The sequence below is a fragment of the Artemia sp. Qi Xiang Cuo genome, chromosome 2 (assembly GCF_049724085.1).
Source record: "Artemia sp. Qi Xiang Cuo chromosome 2, ASM4972408v1, whole genome shotgun sequence".
In the NCBI taxonomy this organism is placed as follows: Eukaryota; Metazoa; Arthropoda; class Branchiopoda; order Anostraca; family Artemiidae; genus Artemia; species Artemia sp. Qi Xiang Cuo.
Window position 1 is genome coordinate 52,546,001 of NC_142795.1, and position 19,674 is coordinate 52,565,674.

The 19,674-nt window shown below is 34.5% G+C and overlaps 1 protein-coding gene across 1 annotated transcript in view; it reads right to left on the reverse strand.

The window, feature by feature from the left end:
• LOC148955360 (histone deacetylase 8-like) overlaps positions 1-19,674 on the reverse strand; it is a 68,195-nt gene that overhangs the window by 37,891 nt on the left and 10,630 nt on the right. The window contains exons 3-4 of the mRNA XM_089101776.1: positions 16,141-16,282; positions 4,912-5,018 (exon numbers count right to left, since the gene is read on the reverse strand). Of these exons, the coding sequence (XP_088957902.1) occupies positions 4,912-5,018; positions 16,141-16,282 (249 nt within the window). The remainder of the gene's footprint in view (positions 1-4,911; positions 5,019-16,140; positions 16,283-19,674) is intronic.

Below are 19,674 nucleotides of genomic sequence, written 5' to 3' on the forward strand. Positions count from 1 at the left end.
CTTCAATGTTGCACCGGGTTAACTCATTTCTTCCCCCAGATGTTATGCTTTCTCTTTATTATGCTTTTATTTTTCCTTACCTTTCTTATTGCTGCTCTGTTTGGGGTAATACTAATAAGTCTCTTCTCTGCTCACTTCAAAGAGCCCAAAATAGGGCAGTGAAGGCTACTTTTCTTCTCCCTCGGCTTTACCCTTCCTCTGATCTTTATAATGATACTGGAATAGCTCCGCTGGATCGCATTGTGAGTAAAAGTAATCTTTATTTAGCGCATTCTGCTTTTCTAGGTACGCTTCCACCGCCTCTACAGCAATTTTTTTCACGGACAGGCTCAGGTAGGTACTCTAATTTTTTACGTAGTTCTTCTCGTAGATTTATTTAGCCCAAACGTTCATCCACAGCAGCCCAGAGGTCTCCTGTTTATAAATTCATTCAATTATGGAATTCAATCTCACCGGATTCCCGTTATTTCTGTCTGCAAAGGCAGTTATTCGTTGTGTATTTACAGTTTAGTAATTTTTAACTCCATCGTTTATTTTCCCTGTTTTCTCTTTTCCTAGTGTTTCTCCTTTTTTGTTTTTCCCTTATATCGTTATTATTTTTTTTTTTTTTTTTTTTTACTGTATGGTATTGTTTATTATCTTTAATATTTATTTAATATATATTTTTTTATTTATATTAATATTCATGGTTGTTTTAGTACTTTATTATTGTGTTGTAAGGCCCACAACAAGCAAAGCTTCTTGGGCAAAATAATTTTTCTTTACGTTTGTAATACAGTTTATTATTAATAAAATGATTGTTTGTTTGATTGGCTTATAATGAGTTGTAACCGACTCTCTGATTGGCTTAGAAGGAGACACGTGATCCTGTTTCCCGTTATCAGATCAAAACATTCCCCCCAGCGATGTAAATCAATTATGTAAATCAAGTTCTCGGGAATTCACTTCCCCCCTCGAGTCCTAGATCAATACATCCCCCCTAGCGATTATGTAAATCACCCGCAGTGTCATTACACCTGGACGAACAACAACAAATAAATCGACCTTGAAATCATCCATTAGACTCGATCGATAATCCTTGAATAAACTATGTCCCGTCAGCGTTAGACTAAATTGTAGATGGCAGCACGGTGTTCTCGTCGGGCTGGTACCCCCCTTTCTACTAACGGTCTGTTCCCTCCTCGGCGCCACACTCTTTACGCTGAAATTTGACTCTTTATCACAACTCTACTTATTGAAGTAAGAAAAAACTTTAGCGTAAAAAGCGAGTGTTGAGGCGGGGACAGCCCATTTCAGGTTACGGAATGATTTCTATTAGTTTTAAGCTTTAGTCGCTCCTTACTTTCAGTTAAAAAGAAAACTTGTTTTTTCCAATTAATATTGGAAAAGAGTGGCATTAAAAAGACCAGGAAGATCCAATAGTTACTGAATCAAACAGTTCGTGGTAACGAACTGTAAGTAAGGAGCGACCCGGCTCAATGGTAAACGAAACTGTAGAAAACGGAATTTGATACCAATAGATACATCAAAATAATCAAATTTTAATGCTGATTTCAAATATATAAGTTTCATCAAGTTTAATCCCACCAATCAAAAGATACGTGCCTGAGAATATTTGGCTGATTTTCGAAAAAAAGGGGAAAAGACCCCCTAAAAGCTACAGAACCTTAATGAAAATCACACCATCATATTCAGCGTATCAGAGAACCCTACTGCAGAGGTTTCAAGCTCCTATCGACAAAAATGTGGAATTTTGCATTTTTTGCCAGAAGAAAGATCAAGGATGCTTGTTTATTTGTTTGTTTTTTTTCCCAGGGGTGATCATATCGACCCAGTGATCCTAGAATATCGTGAGAGGGCTCTTTAGACCGGATATTAAAAGTTCTAGTGCCCTTTTTAAGTGACCAAAAAAAATGGAGGGCAACTAGACCCCCTCCCACGCTCATTTTTTTCCCAAAGTCACCCGATCGAAATTTTGAGATAGCTATTTTGTTTAGCATAGTCGAAAATCTAATAAATATAATCTTTTAGGATGACTTAATCCCCCACAGTTCCCAGGGGAAGGGCTGCAAGATATGAACTTTGCCCATTGCTTAAATATTGTATTGGTTATTGGGAAGTATACAGACATTTTCAGAAAGGATTTTTTTCGGGTGGGGGGGGCTGGAGGAGGGGGTAAATTGGGAGAATCTTTCCGTGGAAGATGTTTCTTTGGGGTAAGGGACATTTCTATGAAAGGGGCGCCGGATTTCCAAGCATTATTTAAAAAACGATCAGAAATTAAATTTAAAAAGAACAAGTTCTTTCAACTGAAAGTAAGAAGCAACATTAGAACTTAAAACGAACAAAAATTATTACGTATATAAGGGGGTTCTCCCACAAGTCAAAACCTCGCTCTTTACGCTATAGTTTTTTTTAGTGCTTTCAAAAGAGCTATCTATTCTAATTAAACGGCCTATGTGATTCTGGGGTTTGTGAATTACATTTTTTTAACTTTTAACGTAAAGAGCGTGGTATTGACTAAGGGGAGAACCCCCTTCATATACGTAATAACAAAAAAACAATAAAGAAAGAACAAGCGATACGGCTCAATAGTAATCGAAACTTTTAAAAACAGAATTTTGATGTCAATAAATGTATCAAAAGAATAGGCTTATATTGCTGATTCTACATATATAAATTTTATTAAGTTTAGTATTACTCATCAAAGGCTACGAGCCTGAGAAAACTTACCTGATTTTTGAAAGAGGGAGGAAACATCCCCTACAAGTGAAAGAATTTTAATGAAAATCACACCGTCAGATTCAGCGTATCAGAAAACCCTATTACATAGGTTTCAAGCTCATATATGCAAATAACTGCAACTTTGTATTTTTTGCCAGAAGAAAAATATACGAGTATAGAAGTTCGTTACGTAAGTTAATTTGTAAATTACGTCAGAACCAAATTTAGAGACAGCCATTTAGCAAAAGAAAAGTAAAATTTTTATGCAAATTTTGTTTACTTATTCAATGACGGTGAGCCAAAATAAAAGCTGCATTAACTAAAAAACGATCAGAAATTAAACAAAAAAAACAAGTTTTTTAAACTGAAAGTAAGGAGCGACAATAAAACTTAAAACGAACAGAAATTATTCCGTATATGAAAGGGGCTGTCCCCTCCTCAACGCCTCGCTCTTTACGCTAAAGTTTTTTTATTTAAAAAAAAAATAAAGTTGTGAGACAGAGTCAAACTTTAGCATGAAGAGCGAGACGTTGAGGAGGGGACAGCCCCTTTCAAATACGGAATAATTTCTGTTCGTTTTAAGTTTTAATGTCACTCCTTAATTTCAGTTTAAAAAACTTGTTTTTTTATTTAATAGAGATCAGGAATGACCAGGTGAGGAGGGCAATTTAGATGTATTGGTTAAAGTAAAATCTAGAAGAACAACAATAACGAGCTAAAAGTATATTCTAAGAGAGTCAACAAAATCTTATTTTTTTGCTGCGACATTTTTTTTTCGCAAGGCTGATCAGATCCAACAAGCGGTCCTGGGATTTTGGTGGAAGACTCATTCGAAAAGAAGTTGAAAGTTCTGGTAACTTTTGCGTGTAACAAGAATCCGCACCACAGTAAAGTGGCATTTCCAGACATTCTGTGGAGTGAAACAACAATTTTTGTCGTTTTACTCCAAAGAGGGTCAAAACACAACCGAGTAACAATTATCAGATAACCAATCGATTCAAGATTATTGAAAAACTATTCATTCAGCCTCCCAGTTTCAGCGGTCGTAATGTCATGCAGTGGTGCATTTCTTCCTAAAACTATATGCAGTCCATACCATATAAACGGTTATTTTACAATATAAACGGTTATTATAATCAATTATTGTAAAGCTTCATTTACCTGATTTTTTTTCAATTGAGGCTTCATAGAATTTCATGACGATGAATAAAAGTTCAAATAGGGATAAAATCCTGTTAATAGACAGTGATAACTTTCACAAACAGGGATAAATTTCTCAAAAATACTAAAATTTCGGTCCCATATGCAGTGACCGTCATCAGTAGTTATCTATAGAATTTCATATTTAACCATTGCTGATTTTATTCAAAGAGGCTATATAGAACCTGGACAAGCGTTTTTAGAATAAATTTTAATTCAAAGTGATATCTTTTAACATTTAAGAGTAGATTCTTCTATTTTAATCAAATAAATAGGCAAGTGTTTAAAGAAACAATTATACGCACAAATATGTTCATACGCACAATCAAAATAATGAGTATCAGTATAAAAAAAAAACTGATGATATTGTCCGCCCTAATTCCAAAATATTTTTAATTTTAACAGACAAGGACGGCAATGTCACGTTAAATGAAGTCCTATCTATATTCTTGCAAGACACTTATAAGTTTAAGTTTCAGAAAAGGAAAGGACTAAAATAGGAGTTCCCCTTACAAAGTTTCATCATTGAAGTCCATTCCAAGCAATAGAATGTTTTCAATCTATTCCATGAATGAACTGCCGTCTTGAAAGTTTGTTAAAACTAAGAGCTTCCCATAGACGGTGATATCTGAATTTAACAAAATTCATCAACAAGTTGTTGCAGTAGTAAAGAGCGTTTTAAAGTTTTATTGCGCGCTTTATAACAGAAAATCCAAAACTTCATAGCAATTTAATTAGCATATCATTATATTTGTAATATCAAAGGGCACATTTGGGTTTAGGTTACTCCAATTTTCGTAGATGTTCAGGACTAGTGTCAGGGAGGGCTCTCTCTCTCTCTCTCTCTCTCTCTCTCTCTCTCTCTCTCTCTCTCTCTCTCTCTCTCTCTCTCTCTCTCTCTCTCTCTCTCTCTCTCTCTCTCTCTCTCTCTACATATATTTTATTTGTAGGATAAATGCTGTCTATACTTAATTCCCATTCACTTACCATGGTGGACGTCAAGATCAATATATAGCACCCTTTCAAATTTCTTTTTCAGCTCCGTGATTCCTAGGACGATATCATTTACATAGCAGAAACCCGATGCCTCGTCTCTTAAAATAAAGAAAATAACAATATATCAGTTAAGAGTTGCCGCAATTTACCAATCTAAATTGCGTATATTTGACTATTCGCCCTGCCACGAATTTTCAGAACAAAATTAATACCTTTAGGAGTTGCTGAAAGCTTTACAAGAAAGATTTTATGTCGACTTAATTACCAACAAAGTTTTTCCTCGAAAGTTAAAGAGGGAAACTAAAACTTAGCATAAACTATCTTATATACTCGTAAGATATCAAACTCAAAGCGAAAAAAACTACTATGGACAACGATATGAACACATATTACTATGAATAAGCATGGTGTTACTATCCCCTGCCACCCCTCCCCCCCAAAGAAAAAAAAAGGGAATATAATTTAGGCTTTACTGACGGCTATATACATTGAAACAAGTGATTTTAGGACAAGCATTAGCCTGTAATTTACAACAATAAAAAATAGTTATTCCACACGATTCATGTTTTCAGGTCGATCCATTCATCGAGCCTGATTAATGGTATTACTTTTGAACTTAGTGAGTGATTAAATAAATAAATAAAAAAAACAGTTTTTTTTTAACTGAAAGTAAGGAGCGACGTTAAAACTTAAAACGAAAAGGAATTATTCCGTATGTGAAAGGGGCTGCCCCCTCCTCAATGCCTCACTCTTTACGCTAAAGTTTTTTATTGTTAAAAAAAATGAAGTTGTGAAAAAGTCAAACTTTAGCGTAAATAGCGAGGCGTTGAGGAGGGGACAGCTCCTTTCATGTACGGAATAATTTGTGTTCGTTTTAAGTTTTGACGTCACTCCTTACTTTCAGTTAAAAAAACTTGTTTTTTTGTTTAATTTTTGAACTTTTTGAATTAATGCAGGTTTTGATTTTGGTTCACCGTACATGAATAATTAAAATAAAATTTGCATATTAATTTTACTTATATTTGGTTAAATGGCTCTCTCGAAACTTGTTTAATTTTATTTACGAACGTTTTCATTAGTAATAGACATACGTAACTTACGAATTAATTTACGTAACGAACTTCTACATTCATATATTTCTAATACGTATATTAGGGGGTTCGCCCCCTAGTCATTACCTCGTTCTTTACGCTAAGGTTCGAATGTTGTTCCAATCCTTTAAAAATGACCCCTTAATCACAAAGGTCGTTAATTAGAATAAATAGTTCTTATGATAGCACAAAAAAATCTTTGGCTTAAAGAGCGAGGTATTGACTAGGGGGTGGACCCGATCATATAGGTAATATTTTCTGTTCGTTTTAAGTTTTGATGTTGCTCCTTACTTTCAGTTGAAAAACTTTTTTTTATTTAATTTCTGATCTTTTTTTAAATAATGCTGGGAAATCCGGCGCCCCCTTCATAGCAATTTCTCTTCGCCCATGAAAACTTACCCATTGAAATATTGTCCCAAATAACCACCGACCCCTCCCCCACTACCAGAAAAAATCCCCCCTGAAAACATTTGTATACTTCCCAATAACCAATACTGTATGTAAGAATTGGTTAAAGTTCATAACTTGCAGCCCTCCCCCCGGGGACTTCGGGGGATTAAGTCACCCTAAAAGACATAGTTATCATATTTTCGACCATGATGAACAAAATGGCTGTCTCAAAATTTTGATCGGGTGACTGTGGGGAAAAATGAGCGTGGAAGGGGGCCTAGTTGCCCTCCATTTTTTTGGTCTCTTAAAAAGGGCACTAGAACTTTTAATTTCCGTTCCAATGAAACCTCCAACGATATTATAGGACCACTGGGTCGATAAAATTACCCCTGGTGAAAAAAAGCAAATAAACACGCGTCCGTGATCTTTCTTCTGGCAAAAAATGCAAAATTCCACATTTTTGTAGATAGAAGCTTGAAACCTCTAGGTACTTGGTTATCCCTCCATTTTCGACCGCGGCTCAATTTCCAGTAGGTACTTCGTTATTCCTCCATTTCTGACCCCTCTCCCATCAGTTTTTGTGCAAAAAGACAGGGATACTTTATCTTGTTTGAAGCAAAATCACTCAACGATTTTTAAGTTGTGATTTTGAAGGCATAATGCGGGTCCACGGCCCCTCAAAAGTTCCCTCTTCTTCATCAGTTTTCTAGAAAAATAGTAAGCATGTTGTCTTGTTTGAACTGGAGTCATGTCCGATTAGAGAACCAAAATGGGCCAAAGACTGCTACAATACCCCTCGCCAGCTTTTAGCACAAACGTATGTGCATTGTCAGTTTAATATACATATACTGATATTTAGTAACCAAAATGTTAATATTATTTGATTTATTAAAGTTATGAAAGTAAAAACATTTATATTTTTTTCAGTAAAGTGCAAATTATGTTCTGGCCTTGGGAAGGCATAGGAGTTTTTAGCCCAACTTAAGTTAATTTCTGCTCGTTTTAGTTTGATTTGATTATTTATTGTAATTTTTGTTCGTTTTGGGTTTCATTTTGTTTATCGATACTGATTTGTGGTAGTTTCACGCTTGGTAGATTATTTGATTTTATTTTTGCTCATTTTTTGTTTAATGAAGTTCTTTACTTTTCTTTGAAAAACTTATTTTATGGAAAGTTTTTTAATTAGTCGAAAAAAAAAGATAAGCCGTGCGATGATCAGCATGATCCAGAGGAGTACTTTTTACAATCACTGTTACCTCATCTAAATAAAGTACCAGGTGACTCAAAGTTAGAGTGGCAGATCGATATCATGAAGGCAATTAAAAAATTAATCATCCAGTGTGTTTTTGGTCTTATAGACGAACTTAATAAAGATTTTTCTTTTTTCTCTCCAAGGTAAGCATTAAATTTAAAGAAAAAAATGGCTAGTAGGTCTAAAAAATATTCCAGTAATATAAATAATTAACAATAATAACACTAACACCAGAGTAATAACATGATATGAGAAAATAGTTCTGACATTTGTATGGCTTTGTTTTGAAATGCAGTAACTGGTTTTAGATTTTCTTTGGAAAAAAATTCTAATAGCTATAATTAGGTATCTTAATTCTATGGGAGATGGTGAAAAACAAGGTAAAGAGACGCTTTTTAAAATAAAAGTAAATAAAAATATGTAAAAAGACATGCCTGCCATGAAAGTGTAACTAAAAAGAAAACAGTAAAAATTCAGAAACTGCCACGCAGTACCATTTCCCTTTGCCAGTGTACAATTTCAGAAGATTACCGTTGGATTGGGATAACCACAGGGATGACTAAAGAGCGAACCACGGCCCATAGAGCCCATAGTAACCAAAAGTTAAAAACGCGTTTAGAACAAAAACTACCCGGTGGAAAAAATTGCCACCTGACACTGATTCAGGAATAATTACTATTATTTGATTCGTCTTAAAAGTAGAAGTTAATTGCGAAAAGGAATTTATGGTTATTTCAAAAAAGTATGAAACCCTAGAGAATGGTGCCGGATCAAAATTAAAAATGTACCATTGGAATCAGTACGGTCAAAAACCTCGAATAAGGAAATTACAGCCACCCTTCTTGAACAACAAGGAAAATTACTTTTTTGCATGGGTAGCACTGAAAATTAACGTTGCAGTGTGGAGGGAAGATTTTCGATGTGAAGGAACATAAACGCAAGACCCGTAACATGAAACGTAACAACCTTAGGACTGAACGTAAAGTAAGTGTTACGTTCTCAATGTGAACTGAACTTCATTGTCAATTGCAATTTGTATCCCTTTGAGGCTTCATTTCTTCATTCATAATAACTGTTTTACCAGGCAACACTACCGCTTTTGCAGTCGTTATACTTTTTAGTATCTTTTCGTGAGCAGTGGTCTTTGGCTTGGTAACAGTAAGGGATGGAAATTTTAAACTTTATTCTGGCATGGGGACCATTAAATGAAAAAGGAAAGTTTTCTCATAGCTCACGTAACTTCCAGTAATTTTCCAAAAACAAAGTAAAGTTACTTATTTTCAAATCTATCAAATAATTTAAGTGAGAAGCAAAACAAAACTGTCTCAGCTCCGAAAGAAAACTTCTTACCCTAAGAATTATTTATGTCTTTTATATTTTCAGGGAATAATCCTGGAAATTGGGTTTCTATGTGGCAGCTTATGTGGCAGCTAATTGATGATAAGACATTTAACAAACATTGATCTTACCCACAATTACATCGAAAAGAAGTAAAAGGTTTCATGTTGGAAGCAAATGCTCAAAGAACTTGGTATTTTTTTTCTCTGAAATTTTGCATTTTTTACAAACCTGCCAAAATCAAACTCAACTGTGATAGAAATTGAAAGCCATTGCAGAAAATACAGGCTACATGTTGTGTTCGACTGTGACACACTATATAGATTTTTATTATTATAAGTTTCTGTGTTTGATTGTTTCTACGTTACAATATTAGCTTTAAATCTGTAATCAGCAGGCTCAAATATACTTTAATACTCACTATTTTGAAGAATCGGAAGCGATCTGTCAATACTTGGTTTTTATTTTACGACACTCACACATATTGAAATTAAAGCCCCGCACTCTAGTGCCTTCAGAACCCTTATATTCTCAAGTTTGGTCAAAATCAAAGACCATCTGCGAAATATAGATTTACTGTGTTTTGATTTTAGACTTATTTCGACATTCCCTTGCAATAAATAAGCTTAAGACATAAATTTTGGCAGATATGAATACAGTTGTGGAATACGTAGGCAGCATACTTTATTTTTCTTTAGTATGCTCATATTGCAAATTGAATCCGGTATCATGGTTGCAGCAATAGCTGCAACTTAGAACAGTGCAAACCACAGCCCATAGTAACCAAACGTTTAAAAATACGTTTTTTTTAAACTGTCCGGCAAGAAAAAATCTCTATTTTTGTAGCTGATTCAGGAACGGTAAAAGTTATTTTGATTAATCTCAATAGTAAAATACTATTTCAAAAACAAGTTTACAGGAATTTAGGAAAGGGTCTGAAACCCTTCGAAAATTTGCGAGGTCCAAACGAAAAGTACACCACTGGAATGGTCAAGGTCGAAAAACCTATACAGGAAAATTACAGCCCCCTCCCTCACCTTAAACAAGAGAGAAAATTACTTTTTTGCATGCCATTTCAGCTTTTTCAGCTTTTCATTTTCAGCTTTTCTTTTCAATTACCGTTTCAGCTTTTTCTTCTTGCCTTTTTTTTCTACACCACAAGCAGGGCACTCGAACATCATGGAGAGCTATTTGAGAGCCCATTTGAAAATTGTAAAAAACGCCATCAGAAATGACCATCTTTAGTAGAAATCAATCTGGAAGTGTCAAACATCAACTCGTCGTCTTTTCGTTTACGATGATCTCTGATCCCTAAATGATCTCTGAATGGCTACAAGTTGCAAAACGTGCAAACTGTATGCAGTAATGAAATTGAGGGAGAGATTATCAGACCCGAAGACCCTGCTTTAGGACCTTTGATTAAACGAACGGAAGATTCATTCTTTGATTTGAACCCATGTCAAAAACCGTGAGAGAAATTTCTTCTGGTCGTGTTTTGGCATAGGACAGACATCTGATCATTTGAAATCATTCGTAGCATGATCCTTGAACAATTGCACTCCAAAAAGATATTACGTTTCTACAGTTTATGATATAGTTTATGATATAATATTATATACGAAGATGCAGTTTTTTTGTCAAAAATGGATTTTATTTTAAATATTACGTTTTGATAATTACAAAAGGCTTTCAGCCCTTGTAACTAAAATCAGCCCTTAAACAGTTCTATGTGGTGTTCCAGTGCACCACTAGCAGTAGAGAAAAAAAGGAAAAAGAAAGAGAACACACCACTACTAGCCATTCAAAAAAGTGATTTTCCTAGTTTTTCAAGCCTGGGTGCAGTACGTCTCCTGTATAGAGTTGTCGGCCATGGCAATTCAAATGGTGTACTTTTTGTTTTGATCCGACGCCGTTTATAAGGGTTTCAGGCTATTTTTGAAATTCACATACTTCTTTTTGGAATAACATTTACTATTAAGAATATTCGAGATAATAGTTACGATTCCTGAATCAGCTACAAATGGCAATTTTTTGTCAAAAGGCTTTCAGCCCTTGTAATTAAAATCAGCCCATAAAAAGTTCTCTGTGGTGTTCCAGTGCACCAGTAGCAGAGGAGTAAAAAGAAAAAAAGAGAACACATCAGTGCTAGCCATTCAAAAAAGTGATTTTCCCAGTTTTTCAAGCCTGGGTGCAGCAAGTCTCCTGTATAGAGTTATCGGCCATGGCAATTCAAATGGTGTGCTTTTTGTTTCGATCCGAAGCCATTTATAGGGGTTTCAGGCTATTTTTGAAATTCACATACTTCTTTTCGGAATAACATTTTACTATTAAGAATATTCGAGATAATAGTTACGATTCCTGAATCAGCTACAAATGGCAATTTTTTGTCACTAGGCAGTTATTTTAGACGCAATTGTTAATTTTTGGTTACTATGGGCTACAGCTTGACTACAGCTTGGGCTACAGCCTTCACTAGGTTACAGCTTGCGCTGCAACCATCATAAGATGGATGATCGATGATCTACCATAGATGATCGACAAGCATGCAACAGTTATGTCTCTATGAGGCATTTGTTTTGAGATGGACTATTTAAATAATTTGTGGCCCTCGCTCCTGGGTCTTTTGACCCTATATTATCCTTTAAATTGCAGGTTCCAGGCAATGGGATTATGTAAACAAAATCTTTCTAAAGTTCTCATCCTAACAAAGTTTGCCATATCCATATTTTTATTAAAACGTATTTATAAAGCTTCTGTTTTAAACGGGAGGTTTTCACAGCTTCGGACCCTTCTCACTGAGGCAACAAAGCTCAAATAACCCCATAGATACATTTCTTGAATTTTTTCGACCGTTCTCGTTAAAAAGACTATCAGGGAATTTTTATTCGACGTCATCTGGCTCTGAGAATGGCAGCGTGATGCCACTGGAAGAGCGGTGCTGAAAGGGTGGATGGTGGTTATTCCTTAAAGAGCAAAAGAACTTCCCATCTGTAAAAGACTTTTTCTAAGTTTTCAACGATCATCGATCCTATTTGACGAAGTCGAGAGAAAAATAGATGAGAGACAGATCGCCCTTTATTAAGTCAACGCTTTTGTGGTAACTAAAATGGAGAATCTTCACAATAGTAAAGAATAAAATCCGAAAACTAAGAAAATATAGAATCATTCACCAATCTCTCTTTCCTTTTTTTGGTCGTCAAATAGGGGTCAGATTTGCGCCGAGAAGTTTTTTCTTCGATTGTCTTGAAACTTAATTATCTTTAACTTATATGTGTAGGTCTTTAAGATTCCAGCGAAAAACAAAAACAAATAATAAAAGAAACATTTGTCAACCAGAAAATAATTCCCCAAAAATAGCTAATATTTCTTTTTCTCAACGGCGTGAAAATTACAGCCGAAAGTCACAGTGACAAAGGGACACTTGATTTGCAAAACCAAATTAGTTTGTGGGCAAAAACCCGTCAAGATTGGGCCACTTTTTTTTCTATGATCAGCTTGAAACTTACATTCTTTAGTCCTTGGGTCAAAAGGACCGATAGCCCAGCTTATATTTGAGGTAGTTTATGTCCATTCTAAGTTTGATTTGACTGTTTATTTTAATTTTTAATGGTTATGTTTCATTTGTTAATCAATAGTAAATTTTGTTCCTTATGAATTTGACTTGTTCTATGACTTTATTTTTGCTTGTTTTACATTTCATTTGTACATTCACAGTAATTTCTTTTCACATCAAGTTTGACTTATTATATGACCGTATTTCTGCTCGTTTTAGGTATTAATATCGCTTTTTATTTTTCTTTGAAAAACTTTTGCCTTAAAAAATGTTTGTTTTTAATGGGCACAAAAGAAAAAGCAACTCGGTGAAACAATCGAAAAAAAATCTAAAAGGTAGCGCCCATAACTCTCTGTAAACATCGTAGACCTGCAATTAAAATGTTTGAGAGAGTAGCTAAAAAATGATTTCAGTACAAGTACTTGTTATATATCCCGACCAGACTCAAGAAGTAAGGTTAGGTTAATCATAATGAAATATGCTAAAATATAATGGAAATATAATACTTGAGTAACAAAATTATGGAAACAACAACAGCGAATCATAAAAAGCAGGCCGCCGGGAGCACATTATATTAAATACCTAACGTAACCTAGCCTAACCTAACGTAACCTAACCCAAATACCAACTCTATATATTAGATATTTAATTATAATACACAGTTTATCTAACTGAGCCTAAGCTAATTATCTCCGAATGTAAAGAGAGAAACCGGTTTTTAACATATCAAACAGATCAAACTTCTTGAGTCTGGTTGCGACAATTAACAAGTACTTAAGTATGCATTGCAGAAAAACCATCAATATAACAAGGCCTTTCAGAAAATTATCATTTCCGACCAGCTACTAAAGAATAATATACCTGAAGCCAACTCAGCAAAACTTAAGTGGGTCAATTAAAAGGAAATTTCCTTGCATTGCAAAAAAGTAGTGATATACTTTTGATTAACGGTTTTGAGTAAACACTGTAACAGCGAAGGAACTAAAAGAATTTTTTTTCAAATCCTTTAAAGGTTCGGGAAAAAATATAAACACCACTATTTGCCCGTGTAGTTTTTGTATCCTTTTTTAATTAAAACTTCGATCCAGCAATAATTCTGTAAAACTACTAGGATTTTAGGAATGCAACAATTTTGGTTGCTAGAATCTTCGGCTATTCTTCATTGCCCCAAGATGTCCTGTTTTTCTTCTGCGTTTTTTTACGACTGATATTGAACAATCTAGGTAATATACCTTATTTCACAAAGATTACTTTTCCCCTTCCATCTCCATCAATAAAAATTCACTGTAGCTCATAATTCTAGACATTCATTCATACATTGGATTCTAAGATCCAAAAGTTTTTCTGGAAAAGAGGGGAGTATTTAATAGGATTATTTCTCTGTTTAAACTGCATGGAAAGATCTATCTCATCAAAGAATGAAAATTTATTTAAAGCTCAAATTTATCAAGGAATTTGGGTTACAAGATATGTTAAATGCTAACTTACAGAAGGTTAAATTTCCTTTCTGACCGATACTCTTTTCAAATTGGTTATATTTTAGCTTTTCGTTCTTTATCTCTTGGGATGGAAGGAAAAACTCTATTTCAAATACCAAGGTGGCATTCAACTACCTAAAACATTCCCTAAGTCAAGGTTGGGGAAACATTTCCCAACTATAGCCTATCTTGTAATGTTTGTTCATTCAATATTTATTCAATAATTACTTAACCAGAAAGAATGGAGAGGCAGGGAGAAAGGGAATTATCTACCAGACTGGGACTTCAACTTCGAGTAAATGACCATTTTTGTACGATATTTAACTTCCATGACTAACTTATATTCCCAGTGATTCCAAACAAAAACAGGAGGTGAATTGTCAAATTGAAGGTTACAAACACCGATGATACAAAATCATAACAAAAGAGGCCGACATATGTACAATCTTTACTGTATTGTCATAGTTATTGTTATTATTATTATTTTACCAAGCCCTTGCAGGCCCCCAAAATAACCGTTTTAGATAACATCAGTCTAGATTTGCTAAATATATTCCTGGGGGAAAACATGACATTCCAATATCCTGTTTCTAAGATAATAAATAAGGATACCTCTTCTTAGTTTGCCACCATTAAGGGATGGCCTTTAACAACATGTCCCCTGGGGCTTATGCGAGAAGAGTGTTGCTCTATAAGTGTCAAAATTAACTTGTATTCCTTACAAGCCTCAATACATTTTTGTTGGTCCCAAAAGCAAGACTTTTGAGGAGCCACATTTTTTTTTCTAGAATAATTTCCCTACTCTTGGACAGAGTTGGCTAATTAGAGTCGACAATTTTCCTCTGATTATGGAAGCTAAAACTCGACAAAATAAAGCGTAGTATAATTTACCATAGACTACCAATCTCTTAGACATGGGCATCATGAGAACCTTATTTTATGTTGTAACCATCAATTTATCTCGCTATCAATGTGGACTAGACTTTTGGTCCAGAAACCCATATATCCTCACGTCTTTTCTGTTCCCTAGATATCTAGTTTTGGATAAGACCAGAATTATACTATACGTTAGGGCTTATTGATGACCCGATGTATCTGATTAATTGAGCATACGAATAGTTTTTTAGTATAAAATCACCAGTAAAATCAATCGTAATAACGTGACAGATTGCAATAACCAGGAGCAAATGAACACATTATTCATATTCGTACATACATGTATGTATACACATAAATTGTGTATACACCATTATACATATTTCAGTGCTCGAGAATCTAATCCTCTTGGCGTTACTAATAGAACCTAGAGTAACTCATAATTAAGAAAATTCTAATGGCAATGAAGTTCTCATGAATATACACACGGTCTGTTTCGATGATTATTTACAATATTGTAAACTAATGGTGCTGCTAGGGGGAGGAGCGGGCATGTTCCTCGCAACATTCCCCCTCAGTATTTTGAAAAAACCTTTTTGAGGGGTAATTTCATTAAAAATGCCTTTTTTTACTATTTTCATTGCAGAAATTGAAACAAAAAGATAAATTTGCTCCCCTAGATTCGAAAAATGCACTTACCCCACCACCCCTCCACAATGTTCATGAATTGACACCCCTGCTGTAGATTTTCATTTCATTTGCTGTTTCTGTGTTTTTTAATTCATTCTTCTTTAATTGAAATATAACTGATATATTATTGGTGATAAAGAACACATACGCTGCATTTTTTTTCTTTTTTTCTAAATTCTCAAAACAAAAAACGATGGCTAGAAATTTATCAAATCCTGGCGATTGTTAACACTACCATTACTCCCTGAGTCAGGGATGTAGCTAACCAAGACACCTTGTTTAATATGAATAAGGACACATTTCCCTATTTTGTATTCGGACGTTTGAAAATCAGAAACTGAAGTGGATCAGGACCGTTGGTGCAGTTTATTCTACTTGACTCCAATGAATTTCCAGGCTATGCTGGTTATATAGTCATCTAAAGAATACCAAATTTGGAGACAAAACAGCAAGACGGAGTGCGCTCCTCTTAGGGATCGCAACTAATCTCAAAGGGCGACGGTGTAGACGAACAAGCCTAACAAAAGAAACTGAACTATATCTGAAATTTACCTTTGAGCATGGTGCCACCCTCCACACCAGTTTATGACTGTATCACATGTCTGACTAGTTAGCAGTTTTGCAGCAGAAATTGTTCCACCAGCAATAATTTTTACAAAACTTTGTAAATCTTTAATCTTGGGACAGTCAAACCCTGAAAAAAAAAAAATTAAAGAAGCCAGAAGCAAGAGGAGAAAAATCAAAAGTTTTAAAGAATAAAAAGAAATCAGACACTCAGACCTTTTTTACAGTTTTTCTGGAGTTGATGTCTCTGGATTGAGGTTGGATGCTTCTTTGAGCATGAGTAAAATATATTTTTCGAATACAAGAGGGAGGGACAAATTTGTCGTTCTTTAAAATCTCAATTAGGACTCAAAAGGGCTTTTTTCGATGAAAATGGTCCCCAAAAAAGTAAGTTTTCAAAATCTAGAGGGGGGTAATCTAGGGAGACAGATGCCGCTAACTCGTTATAAATTACCATTATTGTTTTTCTAAGTTTTATTACTGTTTCGAGCAACTTGAATTCTATGCAATCTGGACAATCCAACAGTGATTTCATACAGGTAATCACAATTCTTCCAAGACAAATGATTTTTCTATATTTTATTTTATTTATGTTTGAAGAATTTTCAGCACTATTGAAGAAATAATTCTCAAATTCAAATGCCATGAAATAATCACAATGAAACAATCTAAAGTATGAACATTTTATCCTTTTATGAAAAGCTTAGTAGTCTTCATAACACAATTACAAAATGAAGTACTTAATGAAAAGGCAGCTAAAGCCGTGGAAAATAAGGCTGTCCAAATTTGACTTTTATTTTTTTTAATTTTCCTAGGGGAAAAGAGTTTTGGTACTTGTGAGCACGAGACAAGACGAAGACAAGTGACAGAATATATGGGAAATACATAATTTGGGCTAAATATTTGCACATAAGGGAAGGGGGTGGTGGTAAAGTATTTGGACAGATTTGGACAGTTTGAAGTCAGAAAACAATTGTTTCTAGGTATGGTCACTAAAAAATTACATAAGAATAGCGAGGTATCTGAAAAAAAAAAAAAAAAAAAAAATACCAGTAAAAAGTAAATGTAATGTTTCATTTAAGTGTTTTTCCAAGTGTTAAGTTTTTTTTTTCAATTACCGTTTTTACAATTATTAAGTACTATTATTAGGTTAATGTGGTGTTTCATTTAAGTGTTCTATGATGATCGCTGATCAAAGTTTATGTTATTTGTGCCTTTCAATTGTGTTATTTTACTTTGTTCATGGCCGTATATTTGGCTTTAAAATACGCTTCTCTATCTATCTATTTAATATGCAGAATAATTGTACCAAACACATTTTGTACGCAGACCCGCTACACTTTAGCCCCCCCCCTAATATGCAAATCTATAGCCCAAATTTATTTCTAAAGTAACGAAGAAACTAACGAAAAAACAGGTGTTCTCGAATTTTACAAAGCGTAAACTTGAGTGAGTGGTGCATAATACACAAGTACCAAAACTCTTTTCCCCTACGGAAATAAAAAGAATAAAACTCAAATAAAATTCTCAAATTTGGAAAGCCTTAATTTCCAAAGATAACAAGATAGAGATAACAAGTCTCTTTAGATTCTAGAAGACTTTAAAGTACAAAATCAAATTTGAGTAGACAGAAGGCTTTATGACAAAGTAAATAAGAGCAAACAAATCATCTTGTTTCGTTTTCTTATGATAGAAAAAAAATATGTATATACGAATATAGCAGCGGCATAACTAGCATGAGTAGTAAGGCCATAGGGAATATAAAATCCACATTGAATTACACATGAATATGCGTGTAGTTTAACCTGTGTATTAGCTTACCACGGGTCAGTTACATATTACTACGAACGATACATGCCTTACCAGACGGGTTTCTAAGGTAACACCCATTTTTTTGGGGTCAATTGGTGAGAGAGAGCGGCGGTTAGTATATATACTGTAACTTGATTAGTAGGTTTTTTTTTAAAAACTTGGCAAAGTATAATGTACTCAACCATGTTTTGAGAGTTTGATTACAGGCCTTACCAGACGGGTTTATAAGGTGACACTCATTTTTTTTGGGGTCAATCAGAGAGAGAGCGGCGGTTACTGTATATATAGCAACTTGATTGGTAGTTTTTTTTTTTTAACTTGGTAACGTATAATGTACTCAAGCAAAAACCCTATAAAATGTTCATACACTACATTCCAATTTTCATTATGTTTTAACACACTGATTATATTATAATACATATTGTTAACTTTTAAAAAAATGGAGTCATAAATTTTAACTGTTAGTACAATTTCAGTATTTATTTCCCAAAAAAAAAAAATAAAAAAAAAACGTTTTAATATTAAATTAAAATTTAAGGGGCGCTTAGCCCCCTGACAAAGAACCACAAACACGCGCGAGTATAGTAAAAACACGTACCTAAGGGGTAAAATATAAATTAAACATACACACAACAGGTGAACTTGACCGAGCCCTCCATTTTGAAACATATTAGAGTCATAAAGTAATATAAAAACAACCTTAAAAGGAACTACCTTCAAGTCATTGTAAACCTAAACCAAATAAATAAGAGGGCAAAAGCTCCCCAGACTTTAAGACAGAGCAGTAACAATTAACACCAAATAACAAAAGGAAATATCATTGAATAATTAATAATGTTATAAAGACATGCAGACAGAAGCGCCACACATTCTTATTCACAAAATAATTAACGCATAGAAAAAAAAATAAAACCCACGGCTTAAAATACATTGAAATTTGGGTTATCTAAGCCACATTTTTTGGCCCGTTAACTCAACCTTGAAAAAAAAAAAAAAAAAAAAAAAACGTTTTACTAGTAAATTAAAATTTCATGGGGACTTAGCCCTCTTGTATGCGCGATTCAAGAGTTTCCTTTTATGGCCAAATTAAACGAGACGTATTTGATGAGGGTAAAAAGGGTTTAACAGATGATTAAGTGGCTTTTATAAAAATTTAAGACAGGGAAGGGGTCAATGTATCAATTCTAGCATGTTCATTGTAAGGTGAAAAAACAAAGTATTTCTTCATTAAGGAATCTGTGTATTAAGGTGTAGCTTTCAGAGAGTGCTTAAAAGGGACTGTTGAGTTGCACGAGGGTTCAGTTAAAGGAGCTATAGTTACATGGGGTCGGGGGCAATTTATCTTTAAAAGAGGGCTTATTATTACATTATAAAATATTTCTTCTTTTTTAAGGTGGAGGAAGATTCTTGCAATTACCCCCCTCCGGAAAAGAAACCAAGATGGAACGAAGCCACATTGATGCAACCTGCAAGGCCCACCATCATCAAATATGCTGGTTCAATTATACATGGTCTGGACCAGCCAATGACCACGCAACTTTTAATGCCAGGACCTCTAACGCCAGTGTTAGCTCTGCGCAAACCTCTACGCAACCTGGGAGGAAATTGAAAAGAGAGTGGGCGGCTTCTCATAATGCCTCAGCCCAGTCAACTCAGGATCGTGAGGTTGACCCCCTTCATGCTTTGCTAGGGACTTCAGGTGTAGAAGCC